The sequence below is a fragment of the Gracilinanus agilis genome, chromosome 5, assembly GCF_016433145.1.
Source record: "Gracilinanus agilis isolate LMUSP501 chromosome 5, AgileGrace, whole genome shotgun sequence".
NCBI lineage: Eukaryota > Metazoa > Chordata > Mammalia > Didelphimorphia > Didelphidae > Gracilinanus > Gracilinanus agilis.
The window spans coordinates 192,189,144-192,215,407 of NC_058134.1; the positions used below are offsets into that span (position 1 = coordinate 192,189,144).

Sequence of the window (26,264 nt, forward strand, 5' to 3'; positions counted from 1 at the left end):
TTTCTGATTCTGGTCCTAAACCTCTTTGTCTTTTTGGTAGAAATTATTATATTTTTATTTGGCCTCCACTCTCCAGCAAAAGAGGACACACGTTAGCTAAAATCCTTACTATCACTACTATATGATACTACTACATACTATATATGATACTATATATATATATATATATATATATATAGTATCATATATAGTATGTAGTAGTATCATATAGTAGTGATAGTAAGGATTTTAGCTAACGTGTGTCCTCTTTTGCTGGAGAGTGGAGGCCAAATAAAAATATAATAATTTCTACCAAAAAGACAAAGAGGTTTAGGACCAGAATCAGAAACCAACCAAAGGGGGCATCTGAAAAGGCCAATTAGGACTTTGCTATCACTGTGGACAAGATGAACACATGCACAATGGGTGCTTTTCTGTGAGGGAATTCTGCATTGGTTTGTCAAAAGTAGAAGTCCACTGAATTCACATCTTTAGGAAACCCTGCAATATTGGCAGAAAAGCACCTATGATAATTGTTTATGACAATGATGATGATCTTCCAGAAATGCCAAGATGATGTAGTGATGTGGCCAAAATGCTGGAAATAAAGAGGATGATAGGAAGACTTGTAGTATTGCTCATTCATTTAAGGTCTCTTCCTGAGCTTGTGGACTTCTGTCCATGGAGTTTTTTGTTTTTTTGTTTTTCTTGGGTTTTTTTGACAAAGATATTGGAGTGGTCTGCCATTTTCTTCTACAGTGGCAAACACAGACTAAATCATTTGCCCCACGTCACACAGCTAGGAAGTATCTGAGGCTGGATTTGAACTCAGGTCTTTCTAATTCCAAGCTCAGAGCTCTCTCTACTGAGCCATCTAGCTGCCTAGGAATACAGTATACAAAATGGATTATCAGCATCTGATCATTGGTGATTGGCTGTGTAATATTTTCTTCAGTTCATTCATTATAAAATGATAGCTTCAATATCCACATATAAACCACTTTAATTCAATAATGTGTTTAGGGATTTTCTCTAAGAAATACTCCCAGAGAATCTAATGAAAAGATTCAAAGCATCATCCTTACATCAATTAGATATTATTAGTTAAATTAAATCAGGTAATTGATTTTCTAAAACGAACGTATCATGATTTTTAAAAGTTGTAGTCATTTTTAAAATCAAGAGCTTTTTATTTAAAAAAAAAGTGACTCCAATTTTCAAAAAACAGTGCTTGAAGTCATTAGTACAATTAGTATTTCAAAACAATAATTACAAAAGTTAGAAATACTTTCATATGGTAAGCATTAGTGCCAAATCAATAACTCTTCAAAATCACTTTGCTACTGTTGCCGCTCATGGTGTGCATTAATCTCCTGTTACAAAGTGTTACTGGAGTCGTCTAACATTTCTTTTTTCATATTTTTCACAGACTTTGCATGTTGTCATAGTTATCATAAAAATTACTTAGAGAAGTCTAAGAAAGATTAACACTGCTGATTTTACAACCATTATGAACAGCTCAAATGTGCCTTTTGGGCTTCAAATAAGAGTCCCTGGCAGATAACATCTTGTCCTTCATCGTTGGATTTAATTACAAAGACAACCCCAAAAGAAAGAATCGGCCATTGACCTACTTTGCAAATCCTTTTTAATCAGACAGTTTCAATGACTGGTAGAAATGCGTATGGTCATATATATGTATGCATACATATGTGCATATATGTATATATATGTCCACATATATACATACATACAGTAAGATGTTCTTGCATAAAGTTCTTCCAGCATTGGGCACTTATTTAAGCCATTGGAAGATCATGATAAGCTGCATATCTTCCAGTTACATGATGGTAGATCTAGAAAGAAAATTTAAAATTTTGATTCAAAATATGAACAATAAAACCCTAATACTATATGGACCCCAACCCATCTCTCAAAAGATATCAGGTAAAGGATCACAGAATTTAGATCTAGAATGGTTAGAAGTCATCCAGGCTCATGCCTTCATTTTACAAATGAGGAAACTGAGGCCCAGAGACATTAAATGGTCTAATGGTATTTACAGAGCAGAGCAGGAATTCAAAGTGAGGCCTTTTGTCCTCAAAGCCAGTGCTCTTTCCACCACACTACGCTGACTCATCAGGGATAGATGAGGAAAGGCACAAAGGGGATTTGACAATAAAATGAAACAGATGGATTTTCATTTCCAGTTTTGGACTTTTAAATCCTCTCTGGAGAAAACTATAATTTGCAAGTATTACACAGAGAGATATGCAACTTTTAATTTGTTTCTCAAAAACCCATGCAGACTTAATTGAAGAGGGGCAGGGGGGAGCCATACCCTGACGTGAAGGTCTTACAGCAACTCACCTGTCTCTCAATGTCAGAAAGCAAAGTGCTGGCTCCTATGCGAAAGAGTTCTGGTTTCAGCCATTCGTCCCCAAGCTCCTCTTTAATAAGTGAGAGCCAAGCAAGAGAATCCTTTGCAGTCCGGATACCTCCTGCCGGTTTAAAACCTATCTAAAAAAAGAGACAGGAAAAAAGCCATTTGTTTTGACTGAATGCCTTAAAACCAGTTGAGGAGTGGTTCTCAAACATTTTTGGTCCATGGATCCCTAGAAAACTAGACATGGACTTTTTTTATTGGAAACAATTTAGTTCTATCCTACAAATACTTACTAAGCACCCTTTCCTCAGGGAGTCTCATAAGAGATAAAACACAAACACCGAATACTACAGTGCATGGTAAGGGCACTGGAGAAGCAAAAAGTAAAGTGTACTCTGAGGGGGAAGAAATTTGCAAACAGAGGAACTTCAGGAAAGAAGTGGCATTTGAGCTAGATGTGAGGGAATATAGGTAGAAATTCAACCAAGAAAACAAGAAGGAAGAATACTGCTTGCTCTTCCCACAAAGAGAGAGAGAGAGAGAGAGAGAGAGAGAGAGAGAGAGAGAGAGAGAGAGAGAGAGAGAGAGAGAGAGAAGTTAAGCAATAAGGAAACAGACATCAAAATGAATAACCAACATTTTATAGTGCTTTCAATTTGGAGAGCAATTTTATTATAACCTTATCCCCATTCTAGAGTTGAGAAAAATCAAGGCTTAAAAAAGTTGTGCTTGAGCTCATGTGATTAGGATCAGAGATAAGACTTGAAATCAGGTCTTCCAACTCCAAAATCTTTCCATTTTATCATGTTCTCTCTCTCTAAAGAGAAACAGTTTTTAAAAAAAAAGTACTTGATAAATAGCCTACTAGTGATAATATAGGCAGAAAGATGATGAAAAGCAGGCAGAAGAACTCAAAAAGTGGTACAATACATGTATACATTTTAATCATTTAAATACAATAATAAAGCATTTTGGGTGTTGTATCTAAAAAAGAGCTTCCAAAGCAACTCCATCTTTTTAAAAACGAATATGGAAAACAATGAGTTACAAAATCAATGCTAAAATAATAACTCTTCACATTTCAGGAGTATAACTAAGCACGGTCTATGAGCCAGGCAGCATCACATACTTAAAACACCTTTCACCTCAGTAACATGCAACTTTACAACCTAAGATGTTGGAGCCAGAAGGAACTGTGGAGGTAATTTAGCTCAACTCAAGAGTTAGAATTAGAACATTCCCTTTCTGCCTTCTAGCCCAGTGTTATTGTGGGGTTGTTTTGTTTTCTTTCTATTTGGTCACTGGATCTAGCTATCACTTGTTACCAACAGAAGAGGTTTTACCAACTTTGCAGATACATACCCAATTGCTCATTTTACAAAAATAAGTGAAATCTGCCTTGCATTTCTATCTTTCTAAGTGAAATTGGAAATTTTGTTTATACTGCCTAAAGAAAGACATCATCAATAGTCACAAGAGGCAGAATTGGGCCCTCGATTATCAAAGTTATTAGTTTCTAAGAACAACTCAGTTGTCATAAGGTCTAATAAATACACTAGTGGAATAATCTTGCTCCAAGACATCTTAGTTTAAAGGGGCAGAGGTCGGATCTATAATTGTGCCACGGCTATTCTGCCCCAAAGTCTAATATATTTCTACTTAACTAAGGTATCATTGTTAAGCTCTGTGTGTGTGTGTGTGTGTGTGTGTGTGTGTGTGTGTTGGAGGGCCCCAAGGCTGGGAAGAATAAATTTCTTATATTTATTTTGTCTATGTTTTTCTCAGTATGACAGAATATAGAATTATTCATCATGAAAAAAAATTTCTGGAAGAACCAGGCCCATCCAAACCAAAAAAAGGGTTCTTCTTCATAATGAACTTGAATTGTAGCTACATATAAAGTTGTCATATCCAATTGGCAAAGGATTAAAAGGATTTTTTAGAATTTCCTTTCTGTGAGAGTGTAAAGATTGGTTTTAAAGGGCTTCAAGGAAGGAAAAGTAAAAATATTTTAAAGGCATTCTGCCTTTGCCCTACTTGTGTAAAAAAAAAAAATTCCCTAAGATAATTTGCAGCTAACAAGCAACTTGATACAAAAAGAAAAATCTAAGCACATTTTAAAAAAATACTTCATATATTTTTTCCCTTTTAACTACATATATTTTTCCCCAAAATTATTATTTTTCAAAAGTTGACAAAGGCCAGCATATACCCTCCTCAGCTTAACAGTCTTCCAGAGAGCACATCCAACTGCCATAAAACGCAAAAATGGATATTTAATTCAAGAGCTATATAACGCCTAGCTACCTTTTCCCTGCTGTTTCACAGTATTTCATTATTTTGTTTAATAAGTTCATCTCCTCAAGAATTTTCTCTTCACCTCATATTATTAAAAGTAATAAGTTTTTCTGGACCAGGGGTTTCCCAACAGAAAAACCAATTTATGTGTGTCCTTCAATAATGACAGGAAAAGATTATTTCCCATTATATTGCATACTTTTCATATCACCACCACAGCTTATCATTCAATAAATGTTAGTCTGCAATTTTTTCCGTTCCTCAAGGAAGTTTAATTTCTGCATTAACCTGTTTTCACTAGCCAATGCCTTGCCAGAAAGCCTCTGTGTAGCAGCAAAATTAGTTCGTTAAAGAACCCATTTAGGAATCTCTTGTCAGTGATAAAATTGTCTTCAGTTAATAAAAGGAGAGAAAGTCAGTTTACATCTCGGTCACACACACTTACACCTCCACTCACACTCACTTTCTGTTAATAGAACGTTTTTCACCATAAATTTGTTCTTTTGTAATGAAAGGTAAATTAAACATTTATCTTAATAAAGGTAAGTCATTCATGCCTTTGGTATATTAAAAAAAGTTATCATGGCTGTAAATGGTATCATAGGCAACATTATTTTTATTTAGAAGAAAGATCTGCTTGCAATAAAGATACCTTCTTTCCAGTTTTCCAAAAGAAGTCTCTAATGGCCCGAACCATCACTATAGCTACAGGAAAGGTAGCATTTACTGCTTCTTTTCCTGTAGAGGTCTTAATGAAATCAGAACCTAAAACAAAAGGAAGAAAAATTTCAAGCTAATTAGAAAACTCTTTATAGCTTTAAATCAGATGAAAAACTGTTTGTTTAAAGAGAATAAAATTTCCTTTATGCTCATTATTTTAAAAAATAAAATAGTTTATACATATAAGAGGGGGGAAATAAAATATTATTTCAAAAAAACTTCCATTTTTAAAATTTGACATCAGACTTAAGTACTGGTTATATGTGTAGTTTAAAAAAAAAAAGCCTTCCCCTTATAAAATTCTATACAAGACTTAAATACATTAAGTACCGTAGGTGTACTTAAATCTGGTAGAGAATTGTATTAAGGGGAGTTGTTGCTTTTAAGTAATAAATTTAATAAAATAAACTAGCCCAACTAATGGATCACAGAATCACAGAATTTGAGAGCTAGGGATTTAAAAGAGACCTCAGAAGTCATCTAATCCAATCTGCGCACAAAAGAAATTCCATTATAATATATTCAACAAGTAGTCATTTAGCCTCATGTAAAGAACTTCAATGAGAGGATCACATCACTTCTTTAGGCAACCTATTCCCTTTTTTAGACAGCTCTAATTGGCAGAAAGTTTTTCCTATCTGCTTAAATCTGACTTTTTCCAACTTTCATTGATTGCTTCTGGCTTTGCCTGCTAGGACCAAACTAAAGAAGTACAAGCCCTTCTCCACACATCAGCCCTTCAAATAGTATTACGTGCATCCAGAGTCTTCAGTTCTCCAGGCTAAACATCTCCACTTCGATCCATCCTCAAATCACATGGACTTCACTACATTGGTTGCCATCCTCTCTTATCCTATCTTATCTCTCCAACTTATCTTCTTAAACAGGGATGCCCAAAATTGAACACAATCCTCTATGGGAGGGCAGCGTATAGTACAACTATCACCTCTATCTCTCAATGAAGCCTAAGATTGCTTTAGATTTTGGAGCTACCATGTCATACTAGTGACTCATAATGAACTTGTAGTTCACTAAAATCCTAGATATTTTTCATTAAAACTGCTGTTTACCATTCATTCCTCATCTTTTACTCATGAATCTGAGTACCAGAGTAGATATATCTAAATAGATAACTTTACTTTTATCCTTATTAAATGTCGTCTTCCTAGGCAAGAACTTTTTGGGTCCTGGTTCCGTCATCCAGTATGGTATATATCCCTCTCAGATTTATGTCATCAACAAATTTGAGGAGTATGCCATCTATACCTTCATCCAAGTTCAGAATAAAAAAATTAAATAGTACAGAACCCAGTACAGATGTCAGGGCACTCCACTAGACCTCTCACCTCATTAACACTGACCTGTGTTATTATATATAATAGTTATTTTTATATGAGTAATTCTTACATTTTGAGCTTATATGCTACTAGACAATAAACATAGCCAGCTTAAAGTGAATGTGGCAGCATCTCTGTTCTTTAAATACTACCCACATCCCCTCTCACACCTGAGTATTATAATAATATATAACACTGAAGGAGGCAGACAGGGACTTTGAGTTCAGACATTCAACCACCTCTGTATCCATCTGATTGCATTAATATAAAATATATATCTTTCTATTTTCTCCACAACAATAGTATAGTATGAAAGATTTTTATCATAAGTTTTGCTAAAATAATACATGTATAACCCAGTGGAATTGCTTGTCAGCTCTAGGGAGGGAAGAGGGAAGGAAGAGAACATGAATGATATAACCATGAAAAAACATTCTAAATAAATAAATAAAATAAGTTTTGCTAAGAACTAGGTAACTATAGCCAAAAAATTCTTCTCATCTATTAGTTTATCAATCTTTCCAAAAATGGAAATGAGTTTTCACAATCTCACAATTATTTCTATAATGATATGAAACTAATAAAAATAAAATCAGATCGTTTTATTCAATAACTGATTGAAGAAATAAAGAAAATATACTTTTTAAAAAATGTGTGGTAGCATAGAAAATAGGTCTTGGGGTCAAGAAGAATTGGGGTTAAGCCTCTCTACCTCAAACAACTCTCTAAAAAAAATGACTTACTGATCTACATTGGAAAAGGCATTCGCCACACTGACAAAATCACAGGTTCTGACCAAAACTAACAAAAAAGGTCAGATATGTGTTTGTCTGTCTGTCTATCTGTCTATTAAACAACCATATATTCAGATCTCCTTTTCCCTCAAAACCAAACACTTCTCATTCATCATTTCTCCTTTTGATTACTAATTTTCCAGAAAAAAAATAGCCTATACAATTGTTTCTTCTCAATCACTTGTTGGCTCCTCATCCTATTAGACTGTGAGTTCTTTGAGGAAGAGATCTATCTTTTGCCTCTTTTTGCATCCTCAGCTAACCCATAGTTGGAGCTTAATAAATGTTTGTTGACTAACTGACTTAGGAATATGATTTCTGTTTCCAGCAAAATGTAGTTCTACAAAACTACAAGATCATCAGTGATCTCTTAGCTGTCAAACCCAAAGGTCTTTTCTCAGTCTTCATCTCCACTCCAAAATGTATTCATTCAACAAGCATTTTTTAACTTCCTACCAAATGCCAAGTACAAAGAGAGATGTGAAACCGTTCCTGCCCTCAAGGAGCCTGAATTCTCCACGGGATTTAACTCTGCTGACAACCCCCTCCCCATCTTGATTCTCTCATCTTCTGCAGCATCCATGGTTCTCTTCCTCCTGATTGTCCATTGGACACCTCTAAGGCTTTATGCATGCATGTCTGCCTTTTTTGTTCCTCATCCATTATCTTTCTGCCAAGATGGTTACTGGTATGTAGCTGCTATACTCCATCTTCTTGGAACCACAAGTGAGAGCTAAATGCCAGATGGACACCAAAGGTGAATAAACAGCTCTGAAAAGTAACTGCCAAGCCCTCACACAAGAGATGCTAGATGCTAGTCCTTGGACATTCAATGCCCATACGCCTCAGATGAGGCAAGTCAAGATTTTAATAAGAGAAGATAAAAAAAATTCAGTGTGGCTTTTAAGTTGTTAAGAGATGATAAAAGAGCAAGAGAAGGTGTTAACAGTTTACTAAAGGAAGAGTTATAATCACCCACATACTCACAAGCAATATAAGATGGGAGAAATTAGAATCTCACTACCAGGAAGAACAGAGAATGGGAAGAATTTGGAGTGTCTGACATTAAATATGCCATGGATAAGTGACTGCTCTCTCTATTCAAATTACATACATACTTGTGCATATATATTTCAAAGTTTCCTCCAGATGAGGTGAAAGGGCTAGAGAAATGTTTTTCTCCATTCCAAGATATCAGAGACAATGAAGTGATCCTCAAAACAAACTAGAAAACAAAAGTGGGCCTTCATTTGGGAGGGAGGAGGGTGGAGGAGTGAGAATAGAGGGAGAAAAGATCTGAAGGGGCAGAAAGGACCCCTGACCTCCATCAAGCATTTAAAGAGTAGAAGAAGAAAATATGAAGCACTACAGATTTTTTAAGAGCTTGAAATTCTTTCTAAAGTGGAAGAAACTAGATACTCAAAGGAGAAAGTAGTTACTTGCCCTCCAAGAAAAGATATATCGAAACATCTAGCCAAAGTTAGAGGTCATCCAGTAAGTCAAAGGAAGAAGAATAGAATACTGATAACTGGTGACTTCCTATTCAGGGATAATACCCAAAACGTAACAGAAAACTTTCTGAAATCTGTCAGAAAGGAAGACTGTTACCCATATCTAGTGAGATTTGTGTCAGCACAAAAAAACTTCCAGAATGGACCTAGGAAACGGTGCCAAAGATTCTAAAGAATTCTGAATTACTGCTTAAAATATAACAACAACATCCTGACCAGGAACTGGGTGCACCTAACAAAGGCACTTAAGAATATATTTGTCTGGTGTCTTACAAATATAATCAAAAGAGGTATAAACAAAAATAAACGGGAAAGAGAAAAACGCCCATGACAAAACTACATACCACAAAAAGCAGATAAAATGTTGGAAAAAGAATAGCAATTGAGAAACCCATAAGTGACAAAAAAACCAAAAATCTAACCTTGAAGCAAATAGCTTTTAAACATCTATCAACAAATGCACAAAATACAGGCAACAAGAAAGATGGAATAGAGGTATTAATGCAAATAGGCAAATCTGATCTCATGGATTTCATGAAGCCATGGAGGGATAATGGTTCCATTAATATAGTTCATTAGGTACTCTACATAATATTAGATTCATGAATAGGAAATGCCTCTGGATGGATATATTACTAAAAGGAAACAGTATAGGTAGAAGCATGGGTGGAAGGAGTACTACATGCTAAGAAAGTATACTCGTGCAAGATAATCCAGGAACCAGAGTGGAAAGCTAGGAAGAAAGTCTTTAAGTAAAGAAAACTGGAAGGAGAAATGGAAATTCCTGAATTTTCAGAGCACACCAGGCATCATCTCAATAGAAATGTATTCAGGAAACACTCTCAAAGGCTTATATTAAGAGAGGCACAGCTACCAGGAATAAGAAGGTAACAGTCATGTTGTATTCTATACTGGTTGGGCACATCTGGGTGTTGTGTTTCATTTGGGTCACCATATATTAAGAAGGGAACAGACAAACTGGAGAATACCCAGAGAATAACAATCAGACTGGTAGAAAGCTTTGTGTTCATGAAATATGAAAATTAGTTGAAGGAACTGGGCTACTTATCTTAAATGTAGGTCAAGATACCTGTCTTTGAATACTGGAAAACCTGCCCTGTGCCATAAGGATTAGACTTCTCCATTTTGGCCTAAGTGTAGATCTAAGAACTGTGAGTGAGAGTCTGAGAGGTAAATTTGGGTTGTATAAGAGGAAAAATTCAGAAAAAAATTGGAGCTATCCATAAATAGAATGTGTTGCCTCAGAAGGCTCCCTCTCTTTGGAGGTTTGGTGGATGGGAGTTCTTTTGGGAGGATAGATTGGATAATCATCATGGTCCCTTCCAATTCTGAAATTCCATGATTTTTTGAGGAGATAAAAAAAGGCAAAACAAGTAAAAGCTGAAAGAGCAACAAGCTAAAGGAAGAGTAAATATGATGAAGTATTCAATGAAAGAAGAAAAGGACTGAGAAAAAGATGGACCCAAGAAGGAAAAGGTAAGTGGTATGGCAAAATAAGAAAAGATAGTAAGGAAAATAAGTTGTATGATAATTAATAGAGTAAAAGTAAAATAATTGATGAGGTAAAAGCTTGTATTTATGCCTTTCAATCAAATGTCTGACTATGAAGATGAGGTTTTTTATTTGGGAAAGAGTGCCTATTCCTTCAGATACCTGTATATGTGTTTTTCATTCTCTTAAAGATTTTATATATCAAGATCGGTGGTTTCAACACTAGAATACTAATACAAATGACATCCCATCTATAACTTAGGAGATAATCCTGGAGAGTTTCTCAGAGAAGTCAAGAAACTTGCCCAGAGTACCATATGTATTAAGCAGTGTAAGCAAAATTGAATTCCATGTATTCTTTACTCCAAATATATAATTCTATCATCTATGGCACAGTGCCTCTCAAAGATTTTAAAGAGATGAGAAAAATTTTTGGTTCTATAGTTTTTAACGTCCTTGATTACCTTTTATTTTTGCTGATATTGCCTCTTCTTTCTTACAAAGAGATGAAATGTTTGGTAACATTTGGTTTAGGGGTTCTTTTGATTCTTTTTACCTTTTTTATAGCAATTTAAGATATAACCAGTAATTATTTTATGTGAAGTTGAGAGCTGAGAATGATAAAACAATACTGGTTCAGAAAACAGTTGAAGCCAGAGTGGCAGCATCAGTAGCACAGAGGACAGTCAGGGTGGGAGAGAGCCAGCATCATAGTAGATAGTTCTATGAGGGGAAGGGGACTTATACAGAAGACAACCAAACTATGCATTAAGAAAGGAGAAAGAAGGCAACCTCTCCCTTAGAACAAGGGCTCTTAATCATTTTTGCGAAGTTGACTCCTTTGTCTGTCTAGTAAAACTTATGGAATTTCTCACTATATTTTTTCATATCTGTTCTGTACCACAGGTCTACCTTTCCATTTCTTAGTCCCAGATGGTTTTGAGAATTAGTGCTTTCTAATATAATTTAAAATCTGGTACTGCTAAACCTCCTTCCTTTACATTTTTCTTAATGAATTTTTTTATATTCTTGAGCTCTTATTCTTCCAAATGAATTTTGTTATTATTTTTTCTAACAATATAAAATTGGTAACTTAATTGGGATGCATTGAATAAGTAGATTAACTTAGTTAAGATTGTCATTTTAATTATATTGATTATGCCCATCCATGAACAATTAATGTTTCTCCAACTGACTTTATTTGTGTAAAAAATGTTTTATAGTTATGCTCTTAGAGTTCCTGGTTTTATTTTGGCAGGAATATACTCCCACGTTTTTTATTCTGTTATTATTTTAAATGGAATATCTCTTTCTATCTCTTCTTGCAGGACTTTGCCATATATGAAAATGCTAATGATTTATATGGATTTATTTTATATCCTGCTACTTGGCTAAAAATTATTTATAGTTGCTATTAACTATTAAGTTGATTTTATGGAATTTTCTTCATATACCATTATGTCATCAGCAAACAGAGATTGTTTTATTACCTCTTTGCCCATTCTGATTCTTTTGTTTTCTTTTTCTTTTCTTATTGCTATTGCTGGCATTCCTAATGCTATGTTAAATAATACTGGTGATAATGGGCATCTTTGTTTCTTGATCTTGTTGAGTAGGCTTCTAGTTTCTCCCAATTACAGGTAAGAGTTGCTGATGGTTTTAGGTTGGTGATTCATATCATGTTAAGAAAAACTCCATTTATACCTATGATTTCTAGTGATTGTAATAGAATAGGAAAGATACACAAAAAATGCCAGTGAAAGATTATAGTAATCTTGTATTTGACAAAACCATATATACAGGATTTGTGGATAACCAATCATTGTTTTGGGAAAAAAATTGATGAGATAATGAAACTAGTGTGGTAAAAACTAGGTATAGACCAACATTATAGACTATTCGCTAAGATAAGATCAAAATGGATACATGATCTAGACATAAAAGGGGATATCATAAGTAAATTAGAAGAACAGGGGACATACTACTTATCAGATTTATGGGTAGGAAATGAATTTATGAGTCAATAAGAGATGGAGAGCATTGAAATGTGACATTAATTTTGAATACATTAAATTGCAAAATTTTTGTACAAATAAAATAAACTCTGCTAAGATTAAAAGGAAAGCAGAGAATGGTAGGGGGAGGGGAGATTTATAAACAGCCCCTCAGATAGAGGTCTCATATCTAAAATATACAGAGAATTTGTCAAATTTATAAAAATAAGAGCCATCAGCACATGAAAAAGTGTTCTAAATCCTTCCTGATTAGAGAAATGCAAATTAAAACAACTCTTGAGATACCACCTCACACCTAGCGGACTGGCCAATATGACAGCAAAGGAAAGTGATAAATGTTGGAGGGGGTGTGGCAAAAATTGGGACACTAATACACTATTGGTGAAGTTGTGAATTGGTTTAGCCATTCTGGAGGGCAATTTGGAACAATGCACAAAGGACTTTAAATGAATGCCTGCCCTTTGATACAGCCATACCACTGCTCGGTTTGTACCACAAAGAGATAACAAGGAAAAAAACATACAAAAATATCCATAGCCTTGCTCTTTGTGGTGGCCAAAAAATTGGAAAATGAGGGGTTGTCCATCGATTGGGGAATGGCTGAATAAATTGTGGTATATGTTGGTGATGGAATATCATTGTGCCAAAAGGAATAAAAAAATGGAGGAATTCCATGAATGACCTCCAGGAATTGATGCAGACCAAAAGGAGCAGAACCAGAAGAACATTATACTCAGAGAAGGACACGTTATGACACAATTGAATGTAATGTACTTTTCTACCAGCTAGAATGCAATGACCCAGGATAATCCAAGGGAATATAGGAGAAAGAACACTATACGCATCCAGAGAAAGAACTGTGGAACAAAAACACATTAGAAAAATATATGATGAATCACGTAGCAAGATATGGAAAAGATTAGGGTTTTGATGTTAAAAGATCACTCTACTGCAAATATGAATAACATAGAAATAGGTTTTGAACAATGATACATGTATAACCCAGTGGAACTGCTTGTCAGCTTTGGGAGAAGGACAGGAGAAGGCAGGGGCTGGGAGGATCATGAATCATGTAACCATGGAAAAATATTCTAAATAAAAATTAGAAAAAAAGAATAAGAGCCATTCTCAATTGATAAATGGGTAAAACATATGAACAGACAATTTTTAGATGAAGAAATCAAAGACATATATAGGGATATGAAAAAATGTTCCAAATCCCTACTGATTACAGAAATGCAAACCAAAACAACTCTGAGCTATCACCTCACACCCACCAGACTGGCTAAAATGACAAAAGGGTAAAGTGACATATGATGGAGGAGATATGGAAAAATGGGACACTGATTTTGGAGAGCAATTTGGAATTACACACAGAGAGTTGCACAACTGTGTATGCCCTTAGACTGAGAAATATTATTGCTGACTCTGTTTGACAAGAAGATTAGGGAATGAGGAAATGAACCCATATGTTCCAAAATATTTCCAGCTGCTCTTTTGGTGATGGCAAAGAATTGGAAACTGAGGAGATGCCCATCAATTGGGAATGGCTAAATAAATTGTGGTATATAATTATGACAGAATACTATTGCTCCACAAGAAATGATGAACAAACTAATTTAAAGAACAAACCTGAAAAGAACTTTATGAAATAATGAACAGTGAAAGTGAGTAGAACCAGTAGAACATTATACACAACCACAAAAGTAATACTAAGAGAATAAACTGAGGATATTATGTCTAGAACATGAATAGAAAGATAAAACATCAAAGACTTAATTTATATGAACACGTTAGCCTCCCCGATGATATATTATGTGACGTGGGGAAGGCAGAGGGGTTGGGACACTCATGGATGGGAACTGTTATGTAGATATGAAGAAAAGTAAGTTCTATATAAGATACTTGTGATTTAATTTGTGTAATATCTTCTTTTTCTTCATATAGGGAAATGTTAGTTTTGTTTGGATTTATAAACATTTGGAATAATAATAATAATGAAGGGGAAATACTATTTTAAATGTTTAAAATAACAGAATTGCAAAGGAAACCAATTATATTTATCAGAATGTTTTTTAAAGTTCATGATCTCCAAGTTAAGAATTTCTGACTTAGATAAATCTGCCCATATCCTTATAGGACCTGTAGGGAAAGTAGGACCCCAGGAATGAAGCACTATGGTAAAAGGTAACTAGGAAAGATACTGAATAAGAAGGCAAGGTTATATTGCTTGAGAAGCATTTGTCAGCAGTGGACTACATGTTATAAAGGAAGCCATTCTCCAAAGTATTATCTCAAGGATATCTGTAATCTGAAAAAAGTTCTGGTGTCTGAAAATGCTTTTCATTAGTTAAACTTCTACAGGAAATAGTGAAAAACAATGTCAATGGTTTTTCTTTTATCTATTGCCTAATTTTAATAAATAAGTGTAATCAGTTGGATTTGAATAAGTAACTATATACAGTATCTTTTCACTTTTATTATTACTTCTAATTTGATAGTACTTTTGACCTTTGGTCTAACTAGTTGATGGTTGACTCAATACAATTGATTTGAGAATTATCTACATTGGTAAACCTTTATTTCTTTCCATTGAATCATTCCATGAATCTCATTTACGTTTTTTATGTTCATTCACTATAGCAAGTAACTCTGGACTTTCTTTTTTAAGCTTTCCTGGTATCTGGGTAGGAAACACCCCTGTAATCTACAAACTTCTGTCCGCTTTCATTTCTTAGTCCTGAACAACATTTATAAAATATTTTTTTGCTATATTCTCCCATGTCCATATCTTCCCTGATGACATCATTTATTAAAGTATCAAGTCCAATGATTTGTGCTAGATGATACAAGTAGAAATTGCAGAATCTATATTCGCACTGATTCTAAAGTGAGCTCTCTTTTCACTAACCTAGTCAGAGTGCTTATTATTTACAGCTAAATGCCACCCTTGTGATGATGTTTCTTATGGCCTTTAGGTATATAGTTCAACTAGATAACTATTTATTAAGTGCCTAGTGTATGCTAAGTGCCACGGATAGCAATTTTAAAAAACAAAATAGATCCTGATTTTGAGGTGCTAATGAAAGGGTACAGCATAAAAATCACAAACATAAACACACATGCAAAAACAGTAAATAATGTAAACAGAAAAATAAAGTTTATACAAAAATAATTTTAAGAAAGAAAGCAATAATAATAGCTGGCATTTATATGGAGGTTCAAGGTTTGCAAAATGCTTTGCAAATACATGACTTGATTTTTATAACAACTCTGGAGGTGGGTATTATTATTATTACCTTCTTTTTACAAATGAAACTGAAGCAGTAATAGGTTAAAATAACTTGCTCAGGTAGTACCTGAGGCTGAATTTGAAGTCATGTCTTACTGACTTCAGGTCTAGTGCTCAAACCATCAAGCCACCTAACTGCTCCCTAAAATCTATATATTTATTAAGTGACTAATATGAGTCAGGCAATACACTAAAGGTATAAAACTAAAAATGAAACAGTCCTTTCCCTCAATCCCCTTATATTCTTTTTTTTTTTCAATTTATTTTTTTAACCCTTAACTTCTCTGTATTGGTTCCTAGGTAGAAGAGTGGTAAGGGTGGGCAATGGGGGTCAAGTGACTTGCCCAGGGTCACACAGCTGGGAAGTGTCTGAGGCCAGATTTGAACGTAGGCCCTCCCATCTCTAGGTCTGACTCTCAATCCACTGAGCTACCCAGCTGCCCCAATCCCCTTATATTCTATTGAGAAAGGCAATATATACTTATTTAAGTATATAAAATACCTACCTGTATGGTATATGTAAATATAAAAGACACGTGAGTTTTTACAAAGAAAGTTAATTTTTTTTGGATGAGAGGGAGTACTAGAAACTAAGGGGATAAAAAAAAAGGACCTGTATAAGGTGGTACTTCAATTGATATTTGAAGAAAGCAAGGAATTCTATGAGGCAGAAGTTGAGGTGGGAGTAAATACCAAGCACAGGTAAGCTATACAGGTGTAAAGAAGAGAAATGGAACACCAGCTATGAGAAATAGCAAGAAGGTTAATTTGGGTTGACAACAAAGTATATGAAAAAAGTATATGCAAAAGAAAATTCTGGAAAACATTCTTCAGAGAAAAACCAACTTCATTGTGAATGTGTAATGAATTAGTGGTCTTCGGGCATCTTCAGAATAGCCTGAGACCTCAAACTTTTCAGACTGACAGATATTTATACTTTATGCAACAGTCAGATTATACAAATCCTCTTGAATAAAAGGGAAAAGGAGTAGGTCACCTACATCTCTTTTTCCTTTGAAAGTAGAGCACCCTTAATTTTCTTGCCTTGAAAACAGGCAGTTGTGATTTCTATTGAATTCCCTCTTCCAGAGAGTCACGTTTTGCTGTATCTCTTTTCTGTCACACAGGTGACGTAGCCATCCATTCCATATATAGTGATAACAAGGTGGCCAAGATTATTCTGTAGCTTCAAAGCCAAAAGAGATAACATGATTCCACAGCCTCAGAAAATCCCAGATATATTCTAGGATGCCAGAGACACTCACAAAACTCCCCTTGGCAAAGATATTTTGCAAGGTAGGGTGGAAGTTTTCCTCAGCTAACACCCAATATTATTATTGATTACTGATTCTCATTCATAACCATTTAATCAACAATTGGGATTTTCCCTTCTAGTAAGTCTATTGTTGTAACTTATCACTATAATACCGAATTACATGCAGGGGATATAACGCTATAAAGAAATAATGAACGAAATATTGCAGTTACTCAATTTATCTTTTACAGAGAGTCATGTTAGAATAAAGTTGAAAAGGTAGGTTGAAGCCAGGTTGTGAAAGACTTTAAATGATTAAAAAACATTTTTTAAAGGATTTGTATTTGGCTGTAGAGGCCAAACAGAAATAGGAAACCTCTGAAGTTTACTGAGATGAGCATGGGGTGTGTGTGAGAGCTTACGCTTTGCCAGTTGTGTGATAGATTAAAGTAAAGAGAGACTTTAGGAAGAGAGATCAATAAGGAGGCTACTGGAATGAGTTCAGTTGAGAGATGATAAGGACCTAAACTAGAGGGGTGCTTGTTTTATGGAATCAAAGGGACAGAGATGAGGGATGCTGTGGAGAAATAATTGAGAAGACTTGGCAAGTCATTAGATATGTGGGGTAAGAGAGTGAAGAGTCAAACAGACTACAAGGTTGGGAATCTGAATGACTGGAAGGATGGCGAGATGCTTAAGGAAAAGGAGGAAATCTGGAAGAAGTAAAGATTTGGGGAGGATGAGAGAGTTCTGTTTTAGACAGGCTAAGTTTGAGACGTCTACGGGATACCAGTCTGAAACTTCCAATAGGTAGTTTGTGATGTTGGACTGGAATTCAGGAGAAAGATTTTGACTGGCTATATGTCAACTACAATACAAAGGTGAGTTGTAGCTAAGGAATACTGACCATTCCGAGACTTCAACCTTCACCTATCCACTAATGTCCAGCAACCTACTGCCCAGCAAACCAGGCTCTGGGGATACGGACTAGGTCCAATTCTGGAGGTGACTTCCCCAGATCTTATCTCTTTGGCTTAGTTTGCCCCCAAAAGAGTTTAGTTTGACGAATTTCAGATTATAGTTTATGCCTAGATTTCCACAGATACATGTAAAAAAAGTGTCTAAATGAGCACAGTGAGCCAAGTGTGCCAACTCCCTGCTTCTCCAAGGAGAACGTGTCAGCCATTCTTTCATTTAGCACAATCTTAGTTTCTTACAGTTTTATGTAGAATGAAAATATTAAAAAATATTAAGATCCAGTTCCTTTAGCTATTAATAGTTAATTTATAGTAAGTCCCAAGATGATAAATTTTCACATTCACTCCCCACCTGTCCACCATTCTGCCACTAACACCGTGGAAACAAAAAAGAGTCTCATTATTTTTTTTTTGTTTGCTCGTGGATGTCTATGGCCAAAGAATTAATCACTGGTTGGCCATACTACTAGTGACAAATCTCTCCTTACTCAGGGAAGCCGCCATTCAGTCACCAGACACAATCTGTCACTATGACCATACTTTTAAACTTCATAAAGTCTGCCAGACCTCAAATCATAATGGTTCTAGCCTTCAAGGACACATTATTTGCATACCACAATGAGACATCAGAGTAGGACTTCAGAGTAGGAAATTACCCTGTAAATGCTGAGTCATAAATAATAGATGCCAAATTAGTGTTGTAAAAGAGATAAATTATTTCTAAGTAGGGTCACCAAGGAAAAGTTGGAGGAGGTAGGATTTGATCTGGAAACAGTGAAGAATGAAAGAGAGTATTCTAAGGCTCAAGGAAGAAGACTATGGTTGAGAATCCCAAGACTTGGTGATAGGAAGGAAAAAAGCAGAAGGAGAAAGTAAGAAAAGACAAATGGAATTAGAGCAGAGGGTATGTAAAAGGCAGTAACAGAAGATAAGGCTGAAAAAGTAGGTTAAGGAAAAGCTTTGAATTCCAGGCTAAAAAACTGTGGACTGCATCTTATATGAATTGGGAATGCCCTGATGGATTTTGAGCAGGAAAGTGGCATCATAAAAATTGTTTTAGGAAGGATAATTTGGTGATGATGTGAAGAAAAGATTGAAGCAGGGAAAGTGGAAACAGGAAAGCCAATTTTTGGGAAGTCACTGTAGTCAAATAAGAACTGAAGTATTGGCAATTCTTTTTATCAAATGATCTAATCTATCTTTATATCCAAATTACTTCAGGAAACACACTAATATCCTCTAATGTTAGAAAGACAATGTACTGACACTTCCTATGTGACCACAGGTAAATCATTAGACCTGGATTGACTAACTCTTGCCGCTCTTCTATACTAGAATTGATACTAAAACAGAAGTTAAGAGTTTTTAAGGAAGAAAAAAAAGACAATGTAATCACTAATTATATTAAGCTTTCTTTTCCTTCTAACTCTTAATACTGCCATTCCAAACACTCTGGCATGTGGATTCAAATATTAAGTTAATTTATCACAGAAGGTATTTATTTCTAGAAGAGCCAGCATCATCAAGTACCCACAGGTTTTCCTCAGAGCTCTTCTAAGAATAGTACTGATCTCACTTTCCCCCACTCTGCTTGTGAAAGCTAATTGCCTGAGAGAAAATAAAAGCTACCCAGAAAAAGGTCCTCTTGTCAGTGGCCTATATTTTCAAGCATAGACTTTTTGGCTTGGAAAGGGACCCTGGTAGTGACCAAGGCCAGCCCTCTCATTTTACAGTTGAAGAATCTGAGGGCTAAAAAGGTACAGTTACCTGGCTGAGGTCACACAATAATTCTGTGGAAGTGGAAGGACTAGAATCCACTCTGGCATTATACTATTCTTTTCCTTAGCATTTACATTAGTTTTACTAAACTAAAATTTAAATGATTGGATAAAGTCAAGACTACAAAGTAAATGCCCTGGTAATCAAATCTGATTGACTGGAAGTAAATTTGGTAAATTTATATCATAATATCAAATTGTATTTTTTTTAATTTTTCCAATTTAAACCCTTCAGTACAATATGGGGTTTTTTTGTAGTCTAAAGCAAGTAAAAGCTTTTATAAGTCCCATAATTACAAGTCTCCATGGTACAGTTTCATTAAAAACTTTCATTAAGCAACAGCTGCCCTTGTATATGGTCGTCTAATCAATTTGGTCAAACAGAATGACTTCTAATCAGCTGTTGATAAAAATAGAAGATGAAATTTTAATTCTAATAGATTAACCACAAACTCAAGACAGTCTTCAAAATCCATCTAGCTCTATTCTCCAGTGGATTTAATGACTATTCAGCAACTCATTACTAAATAGAACAAGATGAACATTTTCCAGTTCATTAAAGAAATGTACTATGTATTTTTGCATTGTCCTCATGATTCGTTACAGGGAGTCTTAATTACAAGATAATGGATAATGGTTATTAAATGCAGACTGCAGTAATGAAGCTCTATTCATTTGCGAACCTCAGAGACTGCAAAGAGGGGAAAATAAAATTACTAGCTTCAAAAGATTAACGGATCAAATTATTATTCAATTTTGAAAATCTCATTCAGACTTCATAGAAACAAGGAGAGATTAAAAAGTAGTATTAGGACCAAAGTAGTGCTTTTAAAAATAATAATATTTTAAAGCTATTACTAGCATAATCAGCTTCAGATGTGATAATTAGAAAAACATATAGCTAGTTTAACAGCATCTTCTAACAATGAGAAAACTGTACATTTTAATTTCATGAACAATTCCTATTTATGATATAAGAAGTTACTACCAGAAACCTGAAAAGTCTTGGGAACATGGAAGATATATGATGCCACTAAAGAGCAATATAATGAAAGGTATTATTAACATTTTATATTTCACTAATGAAAAATGGGAATTAAAATCAAGTGCTGCTTGAGAAACCTTGTAATTAAGTGGAATGCATGCCAACCTTATAATAGGGCTTCTGGACACATTATTCACTGGCCCCATATATTCTTCCCTTCTAAAACAAATTATAAATTAAGGTTTGCAACTGAGTTTTATATAGTGATTCTGACAATACCCCATACATATAATCAGCAGGCAAACCGTTTTTATTTGTATGAGATAAATAAAGGATAGACTTCTAGCAAGATGGTGAAATTAGAGGTGAAGACCAGCATTTCTCTCACCAGCTCAAAGCACCAAAAAATGCACCATAAGAGTAATTAAAAACAAGAACAAGATGAGAATGAAAACCACTCCACACAAGTCAGTTTCTGCAGGAAAACAAAAAATAAAAGGAAAGTCACTAACTTACTACTTTACCCAGCATTTCTTGCCACTTATAGCTACACTCATTGTCCAGGGCACAGCCCCAGTGTCAACACCTTCAACATCCTGCTGCAATTGTACTTATACTCTCAGTTTCACATGACAATTGTAAAATGTCATTTCTTTTCCATTTTCTTTTTGTACTGATCCAGGTATATTGACTCCTCCCCCCTCACCTAGCAGGTAGGAATTCTGGAAGATAGGATGGAGAGAAACCCAGCAGTAATGGGTCTTCTTTGATGCTACCTGGAAGATACAAGAAAGACTCTCGCGAAGGAAGCAGTGAGCTGTTATATATATAAGTCTAGCTATGATGAAACACTCTCCGAAGCAAGTAAGGTACAAAATTAACTAAAGAAAGAAAAACATGACAACCAAAAAGAATGGAAAGCAGGAGATCTTCTAACAAGACAGCTAAGAGGTTGTGTATGAGCACAGCTCCATCTATCATATTAAACTCACTATAAACATGCTAGCTATAGAAAAGGAATAATAACAAATAGAAAAGATGTGCTAAGAAAGAAATCACAGCCGAAAATCTGATTTCTAGGGAAAAAATGAGTAAAATAAGATTTAATACGATGATGCACTAAAAGAAACTAAATAGCAAAACCTGAATGAAAGAAACTACTACAATAAACTGAATCAGAAATGTTAGCTGTTATACAAACCTCCAAAATGCTTCAAAATAAAAAAATTTCAGATCCTCAATTATTCAAATAGATATGAAATCTCATTGTAGTCCGTGTTCCGTCTAAATGTAGTGGGACAGAAGTATGTATAGATGGATAGTCTCTGCCTAGTTTCAGTCCTTGGAACATGTACAATTACTCTCTAACTCCCTGGAAACTTTGGGGTGCTCGTTTCCAGTCACAAGTGATTCAGAAATTGGACCTATGTAATGCATTTTCTAATTGGCAGCAGAAGCACCGAGTTGCTGAGTTTGAACCAGGTGCATTCCTTCTGTCTCAGAGCCTTTCCTCAGGGGCTCTAAGAGGGCAACACTGTTCAGAGATGCTAGAGGGAAAGGAAGACTTCTTTTTATCCCACCCAGCTGCTAGGTGTCCATCAGTACATGGTCCTTTTGTTTCCTTTATGTTTACTGTTTCATGATTTTATACGAACAAGTATTCTGAAAATAAGAGGACCCAAGTGACCTGGTGAGTTCAACAGTTTCATGAGAGTTGTCACCAGCAACTCAAGTCAAGAGTAGAGTCCACCAGAGCTGGTAGCTGTAGGCAAAGGAAACCAGGTGAATGAGTGGCAACCTGGAGATGGACATACTTAAGGACATGCTCAATGCAAGCTCTGCAAGGTTGAGAGCCTGAAGGGTGGCAGCTAAGTGGTCCAACCCAGTAGTGGCTTATCAGCCTGCTTGACCTAGACAAGCAAGAGACTGACCTACTCAATTAAAACACTGCACACAGCAAGGAATAGTCTAGTTGAGCTGCAGGAAGTCAGCCCAACTGAGCAGTGGAGAATTTTATTCATTGCCACCATAACTTAATGAAGATTACATGAAAGAAGAGAAGGATTTCTATAAAGCCCTCAACTACCTGGTTTTTTTTTTCTCCTACATATGGGTCTTACTACCATTTTACTTTGTTTGACCCCTTGATCTCAAGGGACCTTGTGTATACAAGGGGTGAATTTTCCCCTAGTTTGGAGTTGGACTGTGAGGAGGGTATTCTTAAAACCTTTTCAGTAAATCCCTTTGTAAAAGCTAATGGAGTCTAAAAGTCTTTCCAATAACAACAGGAGTGAAACAAGGATACCTATCATCACCACTACTATTCGATACTGTACTAGAAATGCTAGCTATAGCAATGAGAGGAAGAAATTGAATGAATTAGATTAGGCAATGAGGAAACAAAACTATCAGTATTTGCAGGTGAAATGATGGTATTCCTAGAGAATCCTTGAGAATCAATCAAAAAACTAATTAAAACAATAAAACTTTAGCATATGCTAACAAAAATAAACCCACATAAATCATGAGCTTTTCTCTATGCTACCAATAAAACTCAACAGTAAGAGATAGAGAAATACATTTGAAATAACTGTAGACAATATAAACTACCTGTGAGTTTATCTGCCAACAGAAACTGAGGAACTATATAATCACAACTATAAAACACTTTTCACACAAATAAACTCAGCTCTAATAATTGGGAAAACACTAATTGTTCATAGTTAGGTTAAGCTAATATAATAAAAATGATAGTTTTTCCTAAATTAATTTACTTATTCAATGCCATACCAATCAAATTACCCAAAAATTATTTCATAGAGCTAGAAAAAATAATAACAAAATTCATCTGGAAGAGCAGGACCAATGGAAAAGAGTAGGTACTCACCATGCAGTAATAAATGATCAAAGAAAATTAATGTTTGGTAAAACTCAAAATCTAGTCTTTTGGAAGAAGAACTCACTATTTGACAAAAACTTTAGGGAAAACTGGAAAATGATATGGCAGAAATTAGGTATGGATCAATACCTCAAGCCATATACCAAGGTAAAGTCAAAATGAATAAATGATTTAGAAATAAAGTATGATACCATAAACAAATTAAGGAACACAAAATAATTTTTCTATGGATAAGGGAAGAATTTAGGGCAAAATAAGACATAGAGAACATTATGAGATGTAAAATAGATTGTTTTAACTACATTAAATTTAAAAGTTTCTACACAAACAAAATCATTGCAACCAAGATTAAAAGGCAAATAGCAAAATTCTCTAATAAAGGCTTCATTTCTCTAGAATATAGAGAACTGAGTCAAATTTACAAGAATAAAAAGTATTCCTCAATTGACAAATGGTCAAAGGATGTGAACAGACAGCTGCATAAGAAATGATAAATAAGATTATCACAAAAAAAAAAGCCTGGAAAGACTTATATGAAGTGATGCAAAGTGAAGTGAGCAATACCAGGAGAACATTTAACACAGAAACAACAATAATGTATGATAATCAACTCTGAATGACTTACGTATCATCAACAAGACAAGGATCTAGGACAACTCTAAGGGCTCATGATGAAAAAAGGCATCTACCACCATAGAAGGAATAGACGGAATTCAAATGCAGATTGAAAAACATCATGAATTTTTCTCTAGTGTAAGTAATATGTGTCTTGTTTCACAGCATGATGAACATAGAAGTAGGTATTATATGATAATATATGTTCAACTTATATCATATTACTTGCCTTCTAGGGAATAGGGGAGGGGTGGAAGGTAGAGAAAGAGAATATGGATTGAAAATGTCAGAAAACAAATATTAAAAATTGTATCAACATATAATCTGGAAAATTTTTAAAAACAATTTTAAAGCTAATGTAATTACTCGGTTAATAAAGAGCAAATCCAGGGAGGCTTGTGAACAATAGTAGAAACCCCTCAGCTTGTCAGGGTTATTCTTAAAGCCCAGAAGGAGATAGGAACCTAACCTACCAATGCAAATGTTAGTTGGAGTATGTTCTGGGAGACCCCTGCACAGTCATGCAAATCACAACCACAGATGCCTCCCTATACTTTACAATTCTTGTTTATGTTCCTATAAGTTCAACCCTTGGGGAAAAGCCTAATATGCTGGGAGCTTCCTCATTTTCCTTCAAGATCATTAGAATCCCTGGAGAGCATTTCCTGCTTATTGATTTCTCTTTTTCTTTCATACATTTCCTTGATGATATGGTTTATTCTTTCATTTTTAAGCTTCATATTATTAATTCTGCACCCTGTCCATGTCTACCAGGAGTTCTCCTGCCACTCTATTCCACCTGTCAAGTCAATCAAATGTTCATAAGGTGATTTGTAGATTCTTTTGTTCTCCATTTAGTTATAAATGATTTTGCCAGTTAAACATCTGCATAAATTATTATAATTGACGTCGATGTCCTTTCTTCCATCCATAACCATTTTTTGGCACCAATAACAAGTTTAAATAAGTTAGCCTAGAGGTTTTTTAAATTTGCATACCATATATTTTTCTTGTTTTTATTCTCTATTCTAGCTTTGTACTAATTTGGATTAGTCAGGCATCTGAAGACACACAAACAGCTGATTTAGTAATGATTCCCACATTAGTAACACATAATATCCCATCTGTCAAAAACAATTAATTACCTTTTTTCTTATATTTGGTGTTCACCATGTACAGGAATGAAGACTCTGTATAAGTTATAAGTTTGGTCTTTCTCATTCCTTGGTTCTGATCTAGTATAATTTTATATTGTCATGTTCATAAGTATTTGCTAAGAAAGTACCACAAAAATAACTGCAGTTCATGTACTAATATTTCATGCAGAGGATGAAGTATTAGAGAAACAATGTGAAGAAGTCTGTAAGATCTTACAGATTATATCAACATAGATTTTGATTTCATTACAAAGGTGGGAATGACAAAGATGGCACAAAAAAAGTTTAGAACCTATGGAAATCTGATTAAAAAAAAAACAATTCTTCTAGCTTGTATTTACCTAAGGAGAATTATTATATGCTGCCTTCATTAGTGAATTCTTTAGGGGGATAGATGGATAGGAAAGCTCAGAGAAAAGTCTTTCATGCAAGGGAAAAGAAATAGAGGAACAAGAGGAATTTGGAGATAATTGCCTGGCCTTGGTGCAAGAAGGCATAACTTTTTGGGGGGGTGGGGAGAGAGGAAGGCAGGGAGAGGAGTCTATATCCCTCTTTCACAAGGCTTTGAGAAAGAAAGGAAAATATCACTGAGTAGAAATAGTATTCAGGTATTAATTGCCACAAAGGGAAGATTCCAGAGGTGGATATTATAAGAGTGTCCACTTCCCAAGACTTTAAGGTTCAAATTGTATATCACAAGATCACCTCTCACCCTAAGAAAATGAAAGTCTGATGTGAACAGGTAATGAAGAGG

General features: G+C 34.9%; 1 protein-coding gene across 1 annotated transcript in view; it reads right to left on the reverse strand.

Moving 5' to 3' along the window:
- Nucleotides 1-1,610: 1,610 nt before the first annotated feature.
- Nucleotides 1,611-26,264, reverse strand: part of DERA (deoxyribose-phosphate aldolase) — a 146,800-nt gene continuing 122,146 nt past the window's right edge. The window contains exons 7-9 of the mRNA XM_044677478.1: nt 5,316-5,428; nt 2,350-2,499; nt 1,611-1,835 (exon numbers count right to left, since the gene is read on the reverse strand). Of these exons, the coding sequence (XP_044533413.1) occupies nt 1,779-1,835; nt 2,350-2,499; nt 5,316-5,428 (320 nt within the window). The 3' untranslated portion in view covers nt 1,611-1,778. The remainder of the gene's footprint in view (nt 1,836-2,349; nt 2,500-5,315; nt 5,429-26,264) is intronic.